At 44.0% G+C, this 20064-nt stretch overlaps 2 protein-coding genes across 4 annotated transcripts; one reads left to right on the forward strand and one right to left on the reverse strand.

Moving 5' to 3' along the window:
• Positions 1-1254: 1254 nt before the first annotated feature.
• On the forward strand, positions 1255-14738 carry pcf11 (PCF11 cleavage and polyadenylation factor subunit). Of its 2 annotated transcripts, XM_030437491.1 has the most exons (18): positions 1255-1638; positions 4216-4341; positions 4690-4878; positions 5838-6101; positions 6973-7976; positions 8673-8847; positions 8975-9383; positions 9504-9647; positions 9749-9814; positions 10147-11477; positions 11613-11679; positions 11785-11910; positions 12018-12144; positions 12258-12441; positions 12773-12928; positions 13485-13577; positions 13777-13812; positions 13894-14738. In XM_030437491.1, the coding sequence occupies exons 1-18, from the start codon at positions 1396-1398 to the stop codon at positions 14152-14154; spliced, it is 5001 nt and encodes a 1666-aa protein (XP_030293351.1). In that variant the 5' UTR covers positions 1255-1395; the 3' UTR covers positions 14155-14738. The 2 variants fall into 2 exon arrangements, with proteins under 2 accessions (XP_030293351.1, XP_030293352.1); XM_030437492.1 differs by lacking the exon at positions 9749-9814.
• A 532-nt stretch (positions 14739-15270) lies between these two features.
• On the reverse strand, positions 15271-19757 carry ccdc90b (coiled-coil domain containing 90B). Of its 2 annotated transcripts, XR_003986319.1 has the most exons (10): positions 19454-19757; positions 18687-18806; positions 18378-18481; positions 17069-17170; positions 16757-16798; positions 16586-16657; positions 16319-16372; positions 16050-16164; positions 15654-15964; positions 15271-15617 (listed from the first exon to the last, which is right to left on the reverse strand). XR_003986319.1 is itself a non-coding variant. In XM_030437029.1 (9 exons), the coding sequence occupies exons 1-9, from the start codon at positions 19503-19505 to the stop codon at positions 15909-15911; spliced, it is 717 nt and encodes a 238-aa protein (XP_030292889.1). In that variant the 5' UTR covers positions 19506-19757; the 3' UTR covers positions 15271-15908. The 2 variants fall into 2 exon arrangements, 1 of the variants encoding a protein (XP_030292889.1); XM_030437029.1 differs by having other exon boundaries at positions 15271-15964.
• Positions 19758-20064: the final 307 nt, after the last annotated feature.

Consider the following 20064-nt stretch of genomic DNA (forward strand, 5'->3'; position numbering starts at 1 on the left):
TCCTAAGAATGTAAATTATAGTGTGAGCTAAATGCCGGGAACTAAACTGCATTGCTGGCTCAACTTTGTATAGAGAAGCAGCTGAGAGACTGTGGAGTCCTGAACATAAGACTCTAAAAATATCACTATGTGTCAGTTTGTCAGAAACTGGAGGCCAAAGGTTTGCATATTTAGATAAACACAAGTTATATATCAGACTTGTTAAAGATTTTCATACAGTCCATCATTATGTTGGGATGTTTTTAAATAGTGTATCCCAAAAAATAATATATGAGTGAAAGTAAAGACATTATGCTAAAATATTCATTTTGTAAAAGTCACTTGTATCAATAGTATTTCAATAAAAGTAGCTGATATGACATGAACGTGTTCTAAAAGTTAATTTATAGCAGTAAACGTACTAAAGTATTAGAAGTAGAAGTAAAGTGTTGACATGTATAAACTGTATACTTAGTGTTGACTTGGCGTTGGTGCGATCAATGGGCCAATTTTCAGTGTCTTTGTTTTTGTTTTATTAATTGCAGATAAAATAGATGAATTTAAAATGTGCTGCTTTGACTCTGATGCTGTCAGCATTCTGCAATGTCACCTGTAACTTCAATTATCAAATAAGTGTAGTGGAGTAAATAGATAGATAGATAGATAGATAGATTACTTTAATGATCCCAGACTGGGAAATTATTTTGTTACAGCAGTAGTGGGTCCGCAAATAAAATGTACAACACTTGAATATAAAATAAAATAAATAGGATTTTTTTTTAAATATATATGTATGTTTATATATATTACATTATAGTACGTTTAATTGAAACATCTGCTAATATTATACAATATTTGCCAAATGTAGTAGAGTGGAAGCATAAAGTAGCATAATACTGAAATACTTAAAATGTTGTGCTATTGAGTTAATATAGTTGATTTAGTACTTCAAATCTGCACTTTAGTAAATGTACTTAGTGACATTTCATAACTGAAATGATGTATTATGTTATATAATATTATGTTATGTATTGATATGATAACATTGTACTATAAATCCAGAGGATCGTCGCCACGCTGCTGCCTCATGTTGTCTTCTCTTCGCCCTCTCTTCAGTTATGTAATCATAAGATCACAATGCCTCAATCTGATTGGCGGATTTATGTGGCTGTTATTTCGCACAACCAATCATAATCAGAACATCGACTCAGAGGGGCGGAAATCAACCAATGGGATTGCACTGACGTCACGACAGATATTACATGTTTGTGTGACGTATGCGGCCTTCAGTTAGAGTCGCCATCTTCTTGTCGTTGGAAACGGGCAGAGAAGGACGACAGGCGGCGGCTGAAAAACACGAAATACCCGGCGTTGTTCTTCAGTTAGTCAGGGCCGAACAGTTAGCTACATGGGTACATGGACTGCCTGCTAATCAATGGTTATGCTAATCAAAAGGTCCGTGTAGGGTTTCCCGGTTCGCTCAGCTCAAAGATGGACGACAAAGCGGCGAGGGAAGATGCCTGCCGAGAGTATCAGTCCTCGCTGGAAGACCTGACATTCAACAGCAAGCCGCACATCAACATGCTGACCATTCTGGCCGAGGAAAACCTCAACTTCGCCAAGGATATCGTCGCAATTATTGAAGCGCAAATAAGCAAGGTTTTTATAAATATAGAATACTTTCAATCTCAGATGCTTTATGTCGATGTATGTAGTAGGCCCAGTCGACGATGTGCTGTCGGCTATGCTAGCTGCTAGCTAAACATGGCGGCTGTGTTACACGACATGTCACCTAGCTACGTTTACTTGCATTCCGTTGTCTTCCTGTGGAGTAACTCAGTCGAGTCGCACTGCCATCGTCTCACTCATTGTGAATTAAAGTGGACCCTCGTTTATTCATTTAAGTATATTTAATTTGCTTTAAAGCAAGAAATAGTTTTTAACTACCCCTTTGTCGAAACTCGCAGTCGAAATTAGCTGTAACGTTAACCTGGTGTGCTCTCGGGCCTTACGGAAGTGAAAATCCACCGTAAAATACTTTATTATAAGATTTGAATATCACCACGAGGTTATTTTTAACGACTTGATGTAGCAATACATTGTAGTAATACTATGAGTTCGTTCAGCAAAGTTACTTTAAAACTTTTGAGAGAAAAGTGAAGTTGTTGGCAAGCGTACAGAGCAGCCATTTCATGTTTAATTCGACTAAAAGTCTGTAGAACGCTGAGAAAACCGAGGATAAACATTTTTACAACAACAGAGCTGGTTCTATGGAAACGGAGACAGTTGACATTTAAAAACTGAATTGTATAACCTGCTGTTTTCTTTTAAAAGAATAAGTCTAGTTTTTTTAACAAGAAATGTAAACACAGAATTCTAATATATACTAAGGTATCAATACAAACTTTCATATTTAGTTTTCCCTTAATTAAACAAAGAAGCTTTTCTTAGAGGACTAAAAGTTCCCCAGGACTTGTTTGAAGCTAGAGAGGTGGCAGGGTCTGCCACATGGAAACATCCTGAAACAGTATGAAACTCTTCTGTCCTTGACAGTCAGTGTGTTTATTCAGTCATAAAAACAAAGATTTTCATTGATGTTAAATAATCAGGAAATGAAGATCTTTCTCTTCTGAATAACATTTCCTTGTCGAAACTACAAAGTGCAACTTGCTAGATGTCACAGTGATGCAATCAATGTTTATTTTGATTAAAAGTATTCAACTTTAAAAAAACAGAAGTGACACTTTTATCATAAATGATTGATTTATTGTAATGAACATGAAATTCTTGGAGCTTCCTCCTGTAGGAGTCATGTGATAACTACTGGACTCAGATTTTAAATAGTAGTCTGACATAATGGTAAAATTGGATGTGTTGATGTTAGCAGATCATCAGCTGTCTGTAAAACTGTGTGTAATGAGCACAGATGTTTGTTAGGAGACAGGTTTCAGATACGGTGGATTTTTACTGGACATTAGCAGCCCTTCCTTTTCAAAACTACTACAAGTACTTTGGTCATTCGTCAGTGTAATAATGCAGTGATTGAGGCCAGCCCACGTCACTTGTATTGAAATGGTTTCGAGTCAAATCTCTTGTCAATAAATATTGTCGACTAGCTGTTAAACAGAGGAGAAGTGGCCTCTTTAAAGTCCCCTCCACCTTCTATAGAAATGCATTTCAGTCAGCAGTTTGCCTCAGTTCTTTGTGGTCAGTGTTTGCACTGTGACGCCTGGCGAAACAAAGCTTTGGTCCCTTGAAGCCTGATCGGATTAGAAAAGTTTCTCTGCATTAAGTCACTAGTGAATTTTGAATTACTGAAATGTCATTGAATGGTTAAAATGTTATAATAAAAAATGTGAAATGTGCTTTTTGTCATTTTTTATTTCCCAGTGTAATTTATTGGTATGACTCTGGTTTACATTTACACAGCTGAGTCTGACTCGGCTGGTTGCACAAACAGTATTTCTTCACCTGACGCTGCACAGTGTAGTGACAGTAGACTTCTGCTTTAGTTTAAATGCAGTTAGCAGCTTCCTTAACTAAATGTCTAAAGATTTTCTAATGGGTTATTGGCGCTTTCTAACAACTGACGGGAGAGAAACATTTTGATGGGTAAACCTTTAAAAGCGTGAATAAAACTCACTGGGTGTGGAGCTGAAGACTAAAACTTGCTGATGTTTCGTCTGGGTACGGTACAAAGAGGGTTTCATGAACAGAACCCTCTTTGGAGGTAAAACTTCCTGAGGACTGGACTTTTTTTTTTTAACTCTTCATGGACATGTTTTTTTCTCCCCTGACTCTGAGAAAGGACCAAGTGCTTCCTGAGATCCATATTTACAGACTCTGATTTGATTGATCATTATTGAAGATTTTTCGACATATTTCTTGTTTTTTTTGGACCGACCGTAGTCAAACCCTCAGGGAGATCACAAAGGATTTTATTGAAGTGTTTTTCCTCAGTTTTATTTTGAATCCTGGATGAAGAAACGTCTGGATTTGCTTTTTCTCCTTTTTTGTGAAGATGTGTCGAGTCCTTGCACCTTTTCCTCGCTTGACACAGATTTTTATTTTTGGCCTTTCCACACTTTTTAATTAAACTTTTTTGCACGGCGGGTGGTGAGGGGGAGGGCAGTCGGCCCTGTTTATCCTGTCAAGTTGTAATTGAAGTATTTGTTCTGAAATGTTGGTTTTAACCCCTGTTGTGTTCTAAACTTGTTGAGTTCTCTATTGCTCCAGGCCCCATCTGCCGAGAAGCTTCCAGTTTTGTACTTAGTGGATTCCATAGTGAAGAATGTTGGAGGAGAATACCTTGCAGTGTTTGCTAAAAACCTAATCACTTCATTTATATGTGTCTTTGAAAAGGTACAGTTGTCTTTGCTGCCGTTTAGCATTTTTGTAAAATATAAGCACTAAAAGTCTTAAGCAGCCCACTTCACTTCCCTCCTGTTTGTTGTGTTGCTTGCTTTTTCTGTGATCTCCTGCACTCTGCTCATGTGTATTTAATGCTATAACCTAGTCCTGCTAATAAAAGATAAATCTTAGTTACTCTTTTTAAACTCTCCACAAAGTGTTAAAACAGTATTTTAAAGTATATTTTCATCCTTTCAGCTGTAGTTGACATAGTGCTTATACTTTGCTGCTGCTGTTATTCTGAAGTGTTTCAGGTTTTTGTTGGTAGCTGTTGGACCAAGTCATGTCCTCTGTTTGTAGGTGGATGAAAACACTAGAAAGAGTCTGTTCAAGTTGCGATCGACGTGGGATGATGTGTTTCCTCTTAAGAAACTGTACGCGCTGGACGTCCGGGTCAACTCAGTGGACCCGGCCTGGCCCATCAAGCCGCTGCCGCCGACCGTCAACGCCAGCGCCAGCATTCACGTCAACCCCAAGTTTTTAAAACAGGTGTGTATGTGCTGCAAACACAACATCAGACTGCGACCCTGTTTTCTTCTTTCTTCATGTATGTTTCAATCTCCGTCGATTTGATGTGTTGATGAGCGTTTGCAGAACTTATTTCAGCCTGTGAGACAGAATTTCTTGCAAAACTGCACAGCCAGCTCTCCCTGAATAATAAAGCCACAATAACGCCACATTGAAATGAGGTTCACACATTTAAAAAAAACTATTGAATAAAATGCAGAAAAATTTGCATCAACTCATTAAGCATATATGAACTGGTTCAGCCCGAGGTAATTTAGTTCCCTGAGTGAGTCGCTGTGGCTGCAGGTGTCAGGTTTTAGCTAAACAAGCCGTCCTGCACCTCAGCGCCCCGTACCTGGGTGTTAGATGTACTGCACCTCAGCGCCCCGTACCTGGGTGTTAGATGTCCTGCACCTCTGTGGGTGTGATGGCCTTAGAGTTGCGCTCTGAGCAGCAGAGTGTGGTGAGTCCTATTGTGTTGGCCGCACTGTTGATTATCTGTGTGAGTTTGACCCAGTTGGTGACGGAGCATGTTGAGGAAACATTTGTCTCTGTCCTCGACCTATTAAACATTTAAACAATATAGTTATAAGCTGAATTTACTTAGGATGCTTTGGATACTGTTTGATTCTCATGAGATAAAATTGTTGGACCGAAGAAGCCGCCAGTCTCACGTTTGAGAAGCTGGAACCTGAGAAATGTTCATTAATTTTGCTGGAAATTGACAAGTTAATAATTTGTCATTTTCTGTCAGTTAATCACTTAATCTTCTTACAGTTTCTGCTGTAGATGAATCGATAATGAAAACACATTAAGTTGTGACAGAAACCCAGCTTCAACTTTGTTTCAGGATAATGTGTTAATGATTTTGGTCTGACTACCACCTCTTGTAAATTTGAAGAAACAAACTCAATGTTGATTCAATTCTCCAACATGTGCAGTCAGATGAGGTGTCCTCTCCACCTCCTGCCACCACACCCACCCCTCCACCTCAGCCGACCCCACCACCAGCACCAGCATCAGTGCCAACGCCAACACCGGCCCCAGCAGCAGCGCCGGCCTCCCAGCCGGCCCCTGCCGTCAGTCAGTACAGTCTGACCCAGGAGCAGCTGATCCGTCAGCAGCTGCTGGCCAAACAGAAACAGCTTCTAGAGCTGCAACAGAAGAAGATCGAGCTGGAACTGGAGCAGACCAAAGCTCAGCTGGTAGGACAAAACGGTTCTGATTCTAAATCTGCTTCTTTCTGTTCCTATTGGTCTATTCTTCTTTTTATCAGTTTGTTGAAAACAAAAAGATGTACTCAACGTGTATTTACTTAATGTTGATTGGACGTTATAACCACCACACTAAGTACGCACTCACACTTGGTCCAGTTGCTCCGTACCGTCCCGAAGCACAATGGTCCCTCTAACCCAGTCCCCCGCTGGCCCGCACTCACAACCGGGCCTGAACACTTACTTATGTAGATCATCATGTCGTAGCATGATCTCTGCCCAACAGAGAACACAGAGAACAGGACTTCATCAGACTTTTTTGCGGCTTATATTTTCCATTCTTTCGGTCTGGCCCACTCACATTCATGGATATCTTGATTATGCACATTTATACTAGATTTACACTAGATGTCTACATTGCACAGCCATCCAAACTGGACTTTGTGTTAGGGTACGGTACGGATTGCCTAGTGTGAGTGCACCCGTAAGTACTTATTTCAGTCTTCCACACGGTCAACACTGTAATCAGCACTATTGATTTAAACGTGTAATAAAAACGGGAGCTCAAGCCGTTACAGGTCCCAAGATCAACTGTGCAAACAGTCAAAAGTTAAAGTGTGGTACAGATGTTTACATACATCAGATCAGTATAGGTGATTATGACTGATACAGCCATGTGACTCAGCCACAAACACTAGCTTCCAGGAAACAAAAACCTGCAGCACTTCACAAAACAGCCGTACAGGAACTCTTTTCAGATTCTTTATATATCAGCCTTCTAACTGCACCACATTTCTGTTTATCCACATGAATATCCAACCACTGAAACAAAAGCACCAACAGTTGTTTAATGTGTCTACAGGTTGGTGGATTTGTGGTACCAACATCAACTCCAGTCTCCACTCCAGCAGCAAGCACAGCACCGAAGCTGGTCACCCAAACTGCTCCTGTGGTGCGACCGTGGATCCCTCCTCAGACTCAGACAGACACCAAGCCGTCCACCAGAGACCCCCGTCTGAACCGCTCTGGTCCTCCAGTTGGCCCCCAGCACAAAGAACAGTCTGCTGGAAAGAGGGCAGACGCAACCACAACAGGAAGTTCTGCTCTGGCTCCTGAGAAGTTGACTAGGCCAGACAAGGCCAGGACCCAGAGGAAAGAGGTGCCAGAGGAGAGGCCCAAGTCAAAGTCTCACTCTCCAATGGTCAAAAGTGTCCAGAGTAAAAACAAACATGTGGAGGCCGAGATTCAAAAGTCCGCAGAGGGCACGAAGAAAGATCCCAGACTGAGGAAACGCACACAGGAGAAGATGGGAGAGGTCAAAGAGGACGAGCAGAAGGAGAAGAAAAGATGCACCGACAAGAAGGAGAGGGAGGAGGCGGCGGCACGAGCAGTAGAGCCTCAGAGGTTGCCCAAAGGGAAGCTGGTGAACGGCTCGGTTACCAAACATGACCGCGAGGAGTCCACAGAGAATGTTGAGTTCAAGACCGGAGGCAACGCCCGAACACACGCCAGGAAACGCACCCGCTCGCGGTCAAGATCGCGCTCTCCAGCTGCCTCCACAAAGAGGAATGACAAGCGTTCACCCAAGAGCAGAGCCAGGAGCAGCTCCTTGTCTCCGTCGCCTTCTCACAAACTCGGCAAACCCCGGAGGATTCGCGCAGATGAACCTGAACACGGCAAACCCGGTCGAGAGGACCGGCTCACACCTAAAAAGAACCAGTCAGAGAGCAGAAGGTCGAAGCGGCCAGCAGAGGATCGGCACTCTGAATCCAGAGACGCTCACTCCCCACGGAGCCACGACGGAGGAAGCAAGGAGAACAAGGACGCTTCTCACCGCTGGAGGAGCGGCTGGGAGGAGAACAAACAGTGAGTCCATCACATCACCTCAGATTCATCTTAGTAATGTTGACAAACCTCAAACTAACGCTTGATATCAGTCAAAATGTGATACAAAAGGCCAGACGTGCAGTGATTGCAATATTCTTGGCTTATTCTGAATCTGATACATCTGACACTGACGTCAGTTAGAATGAGCTTCAGATCAGATTCTTCCTGATTCATGAATCTTAAGATTAAGACTTCATGTTTTTGATTAGTTCTTGTGCAGCTGCTTGTGTTCTGAGCAAATATTAAGCTTTGAGAAATTTTGACTCTTCCGTTCATAAGAAATTTAACATTTTTGTTAATCCAGCAATTGATTTAGTCACTTGAAAGGAAAAGGTGCTAAAACATTTTCTGGTTCCAGCTTGTTAAATGTGATTATTTACTTAATTTGTGATGTATAAGACATTCTTTGTCTTTAAAAAACATTTAAAAAACACATGTGGTCAAGAAAATAATCAAGAGATGAATAAGGTCAATGATTAAATTACTCCTGTTGTCAATCAACTTAAGTGTAACTGAACTTGAGCCCAAGTTCGAGCTGCAGTTTGAGAATTTTGATGGTAGACTTTGTTTTAATTTAATCACAATTTTGATTGAAAAATGTAATAAACAAAGATTTGTAGGAGCTTTCTCTGATTCTGGAGCAACAATTAACAAATGTGTTTGTCTCTTCTTCAGCCTGAAGCCACCAGAAGACTCTCATGTGAAGCCTGGACCTCCGAGACACAAACAATACAGCACCCCGACTCGACCCACAACCCCCAGAACCCCGAAGCACCGCCTCAGTGTTGACGCCAACCTGCAGATACCTGAAGCCCTTAACTCCGCCTCAAAGAAGGACCTCCTGAGGAGGGTACGTCACTAACACGGCCCAGATACGATGAAGTTTTTAAAATGTAGAAGGACAGCAAAAAAAAAAAATTGACGAATACCGAGAGGATGTAGATGTTTTGTTACAGAGTTGTTGTTTGTTTCTGCAGGCCAGTAAGCGTCTGGAGAGCGGCGAGATCTCCCAGGAAGACTTCCTGAACATGGCCCACCAGATCAAACACTTCTTCCAGTACCAGGAGGAGCTGCAGCAGCAGCACTCTGACGGCTGGGACGACTCCGGCAACAACTTCTCCAAGAAGCAGCCGCTACTGACCACGCCCCCCTCCACCCAGCCCCGCCCACATGACGGCATGGACGCGGCTGAGCTGTCGTATTATGAGCACAAGTCCAAGCTGAGGAAGACCCAGGTCGCGCACCGCGCTGCTGGAGAGGAGTGGGAGGGCGAGGAGAGTCCGGAGGAGCCAGAGGAAGGGACGCAGGGGGAGAAGCCGAGCAGTGGACGGAGTGGCGGACACCCGCCTTCACATAAATACAGCCGGGCGCCACGGGAAAGACCAGGTGAGCAGGAGCAAGAATCGGTTGATCATTAAGTGGAGCAACTAGTGAAAAAGTTGTGTGTGTGATGTAAATCAGTAATGAATCGATAATGACTGAAGTCCGTTGGTTAATGACTTACAGGTGAAAGGCGGAGTAAAGAGAGTGAGGAGCCCCGGCCTCCAGCTGGGCCCATGATCGAGGAGTACAACCACGGCAAAGAGTTCCCCACTCTGAAATCTCTCCCAGGACTTCGCTTCAGGAGGAGAGCCGACCCCAGAGAGTCCAGTAAGTCTGCAGCTCTGAACGGCTCCATGATGAGGTGTTGATCTGTTTAAACTGATCTGTGAAGACAAATATTATCTGTTATCTGTCGTCTTTATCCACAGAGAGGTCAGAGGTCAGGTTCTGGAGCTGCGGGGTGTCAGGGTCTCGATCAGTGATACTTCAGCAGGGTTAGAGACTCTTCTAAAGAGATCAGTTTACACATTTAATTAGGGGTTCAGCTCACACAGAGTCAGATCCAGCTCATCACTGTAGATCAGGAGGTCATGGGAGCTGTAGTCAGTAATGAGTAACAGAGAAGACGAGTTTAGGACGGTGAAAACATCTTTTTAGGTTATTTAGATTTCTTCTCTGTAGTTTCTGTCTGAAGTAACCTTAAGTGAGCTGAAGCTCGTACTGTTTAAGTCAGACACTTGCCATGTTGAGTGACAGGATGTTAGCGGTACACTGACGGTAACAGTCGTCAGAAAACATCGTGATGGGTTTGTTTTGTTGTTTCCAGGTGAGAGAGAGTGGACCTCTCCGCTGATGGAGCGCCAGCGTTTAGACGATCGTGAGGAGCAGAAGAGCGGCTACAACGCTCCCAGGAGGTACGGCCCGCCCACCGACTCCAGACACCCAGACCCACGGAGGCCGGATGGACCACCTTCTGGCACTGTGGTCCACAGGAACTGTTCGAGCCCAGCTGGTCTGGACCCGCCAGTGCCGAGGTTTGAGCGAGAGCGGCTGTCGCCTCTTCACCAAAAAGACACGGCAGAGGCGAGCCCGGTCCCGCGCTTTGAGAGCCCAAACAGTGAGCATTCAGACGATGCACCTCTGGACGTCCCCCTTCCTCACCCTCATCCTCCCCATCCGCCAAAATCCATCTTGAAGGCGCCGCCACGGGCAGGACCACTGTCTTCTGTCCGACAGCACAGTGACTCTCCAGGACACACACCTCCTCATGATGGAGGACATCCCCCCTCCAGGTACGAAGGGCCCGGACACATGGGCCCCTCCAGACCCCACCCTCCGGGGTGGTACGAGGGTGGTGGACCTGGGTGCTATGATGAGTCGTCTCGGTTTGATGGGCCTCACCACCAGGTTCCCGGAAGGTTTGATGGTGGTGGACCGCCTCACCACAACATGCCGGAGAGGTTTGATGGACCCGGGCCCCACATTCCTCACGGTCCAATGAGAGGCGGCGATGGTATGGGCCGGTTTGATGGTCCGCCTCTCCCTCAGGGCCCCGGGAGGTTTGATGGTCCCATTGGTCAGCAGCCTCCAGTCAGGTTTGAGGGACAAGTACCCGGACCGGGCCACTTTGAGGGCCCCATGCAGCACTTCAACAACATGGCTCCTGGTCCTGGATCTGGACCAATGGGCTTCCAGCAGCAGCGGCCTATGCGCTTCGATGGCCCTCCTAACCAGATGGGCCCGATGCGGTTTGACGGTCCTGGTCCAATGCGCTTCGACGGGCCCATCCAGCCTGGACCCAGGTTTGACATGCCCAACGTGCCCCATCAGGGCGGGCCCTCGCTCTATGAGTCCGCTCCGGGCCAACAGGGCCCCATGAGGTTCGCTCCCCAACACAACCTTCAGCCCCCCATGAGGCCAATGGCCCCGCCCATCTATGAGAACCAATTGGCACCCCAGCAGAACTTCAACATGGCCCCCCAGCGTTTCCAGGAGCCCATGAACCCTCAGTTCCCCGCGGGGCCGATGCCCTTCCCGGCTCAGCCGAACCTGCAGCAGCCAGGAAGCTTCAACATGCAGCCGGCTCCGCCCTTCAGCCAACCGACCCCCGCCCCCTTCTACAACCCTGCAGCCCCCGCCGTCAGCATGCAGCAGCCGGTGAGTAAAACACCCGTCCACAACCCGTCTTTATACTGCATTCATGTCGGAATGTCATTTTTTGTTGTTGACTCGATACATTATATGAACATGTTGTTGCTTTTAATTGATTTTGAAATGTTCTCTTGTTTTCAGGTGAACATGATGGCGAACCTCAACCAGCCGTTCCTGCCTCAGAACCCAGTGCCTTTCAGACAGCCCAGTGAGTTCCTCCCACTGATTGATACTCAAACACGTGTGATGCTGAAGAGGAAATGCTGCCTGTTCACAAAGTGTTTTTAACAGGTTGTTTTTTCTGTCCCCGTAGCACCGCAGGTCGGCCCTCAAGAAAACCACTTCGGTCAGGTTGACGTTAACGACCTGCTGTCCAAACTCATCTCCAACGGAATCATTAAACCCTCGCAGTCTGAACCGACGCCGCCAACCGGCACAGGTCAGTGCTGCTGCTGTCTTCCTCAGGACCTTTGGTCTAATTACACAGTTAAATTAAGCTGCTGGAAATAATGAACATAGTTGGTAAAAATGTGTGTATTTTCCCAGAAACTGCTGCTCCAGCTGCTCCAGCTGTGGTGGAGGAGGAAGAGGAGGAGCCGGAGCAAGTGGAGGAGGAGGAGGAAGACGACAACCTCCCAGACCTCACCAGCTTCACCATCGATGACATGAAACAGTGAGTCCAGGACAGATTCAATCTGACTGTTGGAGTTGAATAAAACTTTCTGCTGTTTGGTTTATCGGTGTTGTGACACGTTCTGTCTCTCGGGTCATCTTCACCCCTCTCAGGCGTTACGAGGGCGTCGTGACGAAGCTGTACTCGGGGAACCAGTGCTGTCTGTGCAGCATGAGGTTCACCGCCGCTCAGACCGACATGTACGCCGACCACCTGGACTGGCACTTCAGGCAGAACCATGCCGGGAAGGTCGCCAGCAAGAAGATCACACACCGCCGCTGGTACTACACCCTCAGGGTGAGTACACACACACACACACACACACACACACACACACACACACACACACACACACACACAGGTTTTTTTAAAGACTTAAACAGCACTGAATTTGTTTGAACGTGATAATCTCGTCTTTTGTCTGTAAATATCGGATCAGATGTTTGTGTTTGAAACTGCAGCTAGTAATCAAGTATTCTACAGAATACTCCGTCAAGTAATCACAGTAGAAATACTTATTTAAGGACAGTATGAAACTAAGACCCCTCTCAAAGTACTGTACTGTAGATGAGTCTTTTAAACAGACAGTAACTGTGTGTGTGTGTGTGTGTGTGTGTGTGACCATCAGGACTGGATCGAGTTCGAGGAGATCGCCGACCTGGAGGAGCGAGCGAAGAGTCTGTTCTTTGAGAAGGAGAACGAGGAGGAGGTTCAGAAGAGTCAGGCGGCGGCGAAGGAGAAAGAGTTCCAGAGCGTGAAGGCTACCAAGGACCAAGTGGGAGAGGTGAGCCTTGTGACATCACAGCTGTGGTCATTCATCAGCCAATCATGAACGTTTGTGATCAAAGACTCACAGCCTCATTCTGAAACACTGGAGATTAAACAAAGCGCGTCTTGTTCTCATGTAGAAGGAAGAAATCCTGTTACAGCTTCAAAATGTTACTTCATAAAGTATTTCAGAATTGCACATTATCTACAATAACACAATAAAATGTGATTTTTAAATTATATTTCAACTTAACTGAAGCTGTCAGATAATTAATTAAAACTACAATATACTTTTGCTAGTAACATAAAATAGAAAATTCAGAAGTACATCTTAAGTGAGTACTTGAGTATATATATTTAGTTACTTTCCACTGAGATAAAGCTCAACGTGCAGCATAAACGCATTGATTTTGCTGTAATTGTCCTTATGGTCAGAGTACGGTGGCCTGGAGGGACAAATCAGACGAGCAGGAGCTAAAAATCAGAGTGAAAATTGTGACTGAAGTTTTTATCGGTCTCATGTTTTAGGATTGTTTCCATCTTTATTAAAATGAACCTCTTTCCTCGTGCAGTCGTGTGAAATCTGCCAGGAGCCGTTTGAGACGTACTGGGTCGAGGAGGAGGAGGACTGGTTCCTGAAGGACGCCCTCAGGGTCGACGACAAGGTATGACACAAGACCGCCGCCGCCGTCACCAGACTATCAGACATCCGCTGATCAGAGCTCATAGTTGTGAATCTGCACTTTGATCATTTGTTTATTCTGTTTCTCTCATGTTGAGTTCAGAGCTGAACAGTAAGAAGTGATCCGGGTCGGATGCTCCTGCACTCTGAGATCATTGACTGATGTTTGTTTCTCTCCACAGATCTTCCATCCCGCCTGTTTTGAAGATTATCAGAATGTAAGTAACTAAAGATGAAATCAGATCAATATAAATGATTAATAAACCTTCAGACGTCTGACCTGCTGTTTGTCTCCTCAGACGTCGTCGTACATCGACGTCACGCCGTCGCCCAACAAGGTGCTCACTGACCACCCGCTGAGCACCTTCATCAAGAAAGAAGAAGAAGAGGAGGAGGAGGGCACTTCCTGTGCAGTCGCTGCTGCTGCCGCCGCCGCTGTAGCCGCCATTGCTGCAGTCAAACAGGAAGTGGAGTCTGAGGCTCCGGAGCCTCCGGAAGTGAAAGTAGAGGAGCCGGAGGTTTTAACAGAAGATGTGCAATCGGATCAGAACAAAGAGTAACGCTGCTGCTGCTGCTGCTGCCTCACCTCCACTTTTCTCCGGAGGTGTTTTTAGCGTGCTGAGGACTCAGCAACATAAACTTGAATACATTTTTGTATTTGGATTCAGCGCGACCATTTCAGGTCTGGTGTTTTTCTGTGAATCAAATGAAAACTGATTGTTTATTTAAAAGAGAATGTTTTGTTTCTTTGGGTAAACGATGTAAATGATTTAATTTATAAATTAAAGTATTTTTGGTATCTCTGGTGTAACTGTGATTGAGTCGAACAGCTGCTGCCTGTAAACGTCTGTAAATAGTTGAACCAATCGATCGGGTTGTTTGACGACAGGTAGCTGCAGGTGTTGTCTTGTTTCTGGCTGCGTTCAAGGTAAGCATCGTCTGATTGGATGCCCGAAGACGTCGGCCGCTCTTCAGGAAGCGTTTTCTCCCGAGGATTCAAGTCTTCTTCGTTGGTTTTTCTTTGGTCTCGAGTTGATCTTTAATAAAAGAGTCTGAAACTTGTTTGTGTTTGTGTGAACAGTGATTGATCTCAGTTCTACTGTCATTTAGGTTTAAAGTCAAATAAAGGTTTAGTGGATTTAAAGCGTCTGTCCTGGTGTTTTTATTTCATGTAACCTGGAGAGTCTTTGATGGACTGAAGGTGTTTAAAGGAGCATTCTGTAGTTCACAGATCTTCAGTGGCTGATGTTTTTTTGCCTCAACAAAACAAACTTTGTTCTCATGACTGAACAAACTATCACTGACCTTAAAGGACACAATCTCACACTGGTTTACCTTGTTTATATGTGGCGGACCCTGCCACCTTTCCAGCCTCAAGCAGTGTTCTGGGACCTCATTTTCCTCTGAGCACAGTTTGATATGTAAATATTAAAATTCTGGAAGCTCCAGGAATGTTTTGTGGACTTCAGCTGACTTTATATCAACATGGAGGAGATGATGACTGAGTTTAACTGTTTGTGTGAACTGTTCCTTTAATTTTAACACCGTAATAACAGTTCATGATGTTTATGTCAAAATCAACAGCGACCACAAATCTAACCACATTAACTGGAGACCATCATCAGTCGTTAAACATTTAAATATTTACGTGTATTATTAAGTTCAGGATTTCGTTCTTCTCGTTAAAAACAGTTTGTTGTTTTTAATTTAAAATCTTTATTTGTGTTCTGTTCGACTCGTCCAGCTGTTCAGATCTCATCAGTCAAACTGAACGTTTTTACATTTCAAACAACAGTCCATCAATAATCAAACCATCAGACAGAATCATCAATAAAAAAACAGGTTCTTCAAAACAAAACAAAAATGTAACACGTTTCCATGGCAACACATGAAACATAAACATGTGACATCAATAAAAAAATGCTCTTTTAAAAGGACGCTTCACTTGTAGTGTCTTAAAAAAATTTAAAAGTAAAGAAGTTTCCTCAGCTGATACTTTAACTACATGAAGCTCAGAGTACTCAGAGTACTCAGAGTACTCTCAGTACTCAGAGTACTCTGAGTACTGAGAGTAGCCGGATGTAGTAGAACTGTGAGCTGGTAATACTTATACAATACATTCAATTGCAGGACTGCTTCTTGTATCCGAGTACTCTGACTGTAGTACTGAAGTAAACTACATTTGGCTTTTGTTGCTTTAAAAGTTAAATTGTGATATTTTATGGCAGCAACACGTTTTGAGCACAGATGTCAAAGAGTTTCCACTGGAACTACTTTGTGTGGAGGATGAATACGAGTTCAGCGTGCGGCTCCTTCACCTCCACAGCCGGTAGACTCCCAGAGCGATGGCCAGGCAGGAGAAGACGGTGGCTGAGGAGGGACACAGGACAGAGACAACACTCAGTTTACAGACGTCAGCCTGCAGCAGCGCTCTGCAGCAGACCCACATGTTTACCTGCCAGGTATCGGATCGTCTCCAGTTTGAGAGACTCCAGAACCGTTTTGAGCGAGGCCACCTGCAGGTCCATCTTCTTGTTGATCTCCATGTTGTCGTGCTCCAAGTCGGCTTTCTGGTGATGTCATCAGACAGACACAGTCAGTTTGTTCCTTTGGTCAGTGACTGATTGTACTCACAGGTGTAGTTCTATGTAGTAGTACTGTAGTAGTACTGTAGTAGTACTGTAGTAGTACTGTAGTAGTACTGTAGTAGTAGAGTCTGATTACCTTGTGATGGAAGTCTGTGCTGGCCTCCATCAGCTTCTTCTCCTGCTCAGTAAACTGACAGAAAAACACAAAATCAGCTGAAGATTTTTTCCTTTTTAGCCCAAATGTGTTCACATTCACTCAGATTGTCTTTATTAAAGTTTGCTGAATTATCTGTCAGCACTTCCTGTTTGCAGACAACGATCACTGGATCACTTTGATACTGAAGAAAACTTGAATGAAGTGTATTTGGGGTGCACATCAGACGTGACGATGAATCTGACGCACCATGTCAGAGATCCGGCTGCTCTCCAGGTTGATGTCCAGTTTGGTTTCTGCTTGGACTCTCAGAGTTTCCTCCTGAACAAACAAACACAAACATCACGAACACGTCGCTGCACTTTCATCATAAACTAGTTTCTTTAAAAGCTTCATACGCTTGTTGAAACACTCTCTCACCTTCAGTCTGTTCTGCAGCTGCTCCAGCTCTCGCTTCATTTTCTACAAGAGTCAAAGAGAAACAAAATCACAAATCACAAACTGATCTGAAAGATTTACAGTGTTTTTAAAGCTGAACGCTTCAGTGTAGCTACTGAGCTAAAAGTGTTAGCACATCGACGGTGTCAATAACGATTTATCAAATCAGTTTGGGATCTCAGGACGTCTGGAGACCTGGATCAAGTTGAGCTGTGTGGAGGACATAACTGACTTTATTTTCATTTTTGGATGAACTTTTCCTTTAAACCGTGGTGCACCGCAGTGACGTGGTACCGTGTTCTCAGATCGAAGGCTGGCGAACTCGCTCTTCTCCAGGATCACCATGTCCTTCCTGATGGAGTCCAGGTGAGCCACGATCTGCTGCAGTGCAATCTCCTGACAACACAACAGATTACATCATGTAACTGAGTACATTTACTTCACTCCAGACTCCTGCTCCACCACGCGGACAGATTTAGTTACTTTACAGATTATAACTGTAACTATTAGGGGTGTGCCAAAATATCGATTCTACGATATATCGCGATATTTCGTGAGGTACGTTATCGATACACTGGTGCCAAATATCGATATTTAAAAATGTAAAAAAAATATATATATATATCTTTTTTTATTAAATTTTTTTTTTTTTTTTTTGGCCCACCACCACAACCCCTCTTCGGAGGACAGCTTTATCTTTATTCAAACAACCAAATAAAATTTTAAAAAATGGTTTAAGTAGCTCTGAAACCCACACATATAGATATTTAAAGATAGATAATGATAGTAGTCAGTGTGTGTGTTAAGAAGAGACACTGTGCAATATACTCTTTGTTTACTTGGCTGTCATTCATGTGAAATTGATTGACAATGTTTTGTAATTCCTGTGAAATGGATTCAGTGCAGTCAATAAATTCTGAATTTCTTCAGTGACACAGATATCGTGATGTATCGTGGATGAAATTTTTTGCAATATATCGATTATCGCAGAATCGCTGTATCGTGATATTATTTTTATCGTGGGCAAAATATCGTGATAGTATCGTATCGCGTGGTACCTGGTGATACCCAGCCCTAGTAACTATAACAGGCTGGTTTTGTGACTTTTTACGGACACGTGGTTCTGACCGAACAGCACCGCTACAAACATGATGATCTTATACAACATGATGGTTACTGTGGATTAAACAAGCCAACAGGATATGAAAGAGTTTAACAAAAGTAAATTCAGCATAAAAATTAAGTATCGCATAAATAAAAGTAAGTTTAGCGTTCGAAAAGAAAAGAGATGTGAGCATAAATAAGATTAGCCTATTAAAACCTATTAGCTTAAAAAAAAAACAGAATCTCAAAATATGGTTAGCATTCTAAAAGTAACATTAGGATGAAAAAGTGGCATTATCATTAAGAAAGCAAAGTTAGCCTCTGAAAAATTAGCATCCTAAACGTAATTAGCCCATTAGCTCAGTTGTACACAGGCTGTGTCCTCGCAGCAGCAGCAGCAGCAGCAGCAGCGGTGGGTTCGAGTCCCGGCACGGGGCCTTTTGCTGCGTGTCAGTAATGTTAGCATGAGTTCAAACTAAGATGGAGGTGACCTTCCCACCTGGTGAGCTTTGGTCACCATGTCTTTATAAACGATGTCCATGTTGGCCGTCGTCAGGGTGACCAGCGCAGAGACGATCAGCTCCGCCTGACGCTTCTCAAAACCTGCAGGACAGAAAACAACCATCAGTCCTCCTTAAATCTGGACTCCTTTAATAAATCATCTACACCATCATATTCTGTCAGCTTTATGACTTAACATCAATTCATTAGTCACATAAAATGTTTCCGTGTCCTCACACATTTATATTCTGAATGTAAAGTGATAAATGTTTACATATTAATATTTGTGACTGAGTGGTTTTCTCACCGCTGCTCTCCAGCTCCCTCACCATGCTGTGGGAGTCGAAGGTCAGCTTTCTCTGCTCCAGAGGCGTCAGTTCAACTTTCCTGAGGTCAAAGGTCGCCGAGGGGGCCGACACATGGAGGTCTGTCTCACACAAACACACACAGACACACACAGACACACACAAACACACACAGACACACACAGACACACAGACACACACATTAACCGGTTTTTAGTCTAACTGTGGAACTTAAATGAAACTTTTAAGGGGGAATTTGGTAATTTAATGAGCTTAATTCCACTTTCATAACCAGCAGATGGTTAGCTTAGCTTAGCTTAGCTTAGCTTAGCTTAAAGACTGACTTTGTTTAATAGCTTCCATGCCATGTCAGCATTTATTGATAATCATGACACAGTTTAAACAGGATCAATAAATCATTTGTCTCTTCACTAACAGACAAAGGTTTTATAGAATAAGGTGGGTCAGACCGGAAGGGGCGGGGCTTCGACGCTCCCTGGACTCTCTCCCAGTTGCCTGGCAACAAGTGCACCAGGCTTTAAGTTCTTAACACCTATAGCGACATGAACCTGACAGGTGTCACAAGGTGTTTTCATCCTCCAATCAGCGACAGGCAGAGAGTTCCTGACACTTTAAACTTCATGACCACTTTTATCTTTTCTGTTTTGATGCTGATACTTTTGTAAGATGTGAGACCAGAACTTTCCACACAGAACAAAGTGAGTTACAATGACAGTCAGAGGTTGTTGGGTCAGAACCGCTCACTCACCTCTCCACGCACCGACCCGCAGCACGTGACACCGCCGCAGCAGCGCGTTCATCCCGGAAGCTGCTGTGTGTCTGACTTTCTGTCAAGTTCACTGAAACTTTGAAGCTCCCGAGACCGAGTCCAGTTGATCCGAGACCGAGTCCAGCTGATCCGAGACAGTCCAGTTGATCCGAGACCGAGTCCAGCTGATCCGAGACCGAGTCCAGCTGATCCGAGAACTGTTGACACTGTGAGAGACCACAAACACACAGCTGACGGACCGGAAACAGTTTACAGAACGAAGAGAGGAGGAGAAGAACCCGTCCTCGTGCTGCATTCAGGGACCGTGGGAAATCTCCTTGTTACCGGTTGCAGTGACACAGCACTGATAATGGGTGCATGAAAAAGTACCCAAAAGTTATAATTAAGTTAAATAAAAGTGTTGAAATATTACTTTGGTAAAAATAAATGATATATTGCCAATAAAATATATAAACACATGTTTTTAATGATGCAGCATGCTGTCTGCACCGTCATCACATAAATGTAGTGGAGTGAAAAGTGTCTTATTTGCCTCCAGAATGTAGCAGAGTAGCAGAAAATGGAATTATTCAACTAAAGTACTAATGTAT

Source organism: Sparus aurata, chromosome 13 (genome assembly GCF_900880675.1).
Source record: "Sparus aurata chromosome 13, fSpaAur1.1, whole genome shotgun sequence".
In the NCBI taxonomy this organism is placed as follows: domain Eukaryota; kingdom Metazoa; phylum Chordata; class Actinopteri; order Spariformes; family Sparidae; genus Sparus; species Sparus aurata.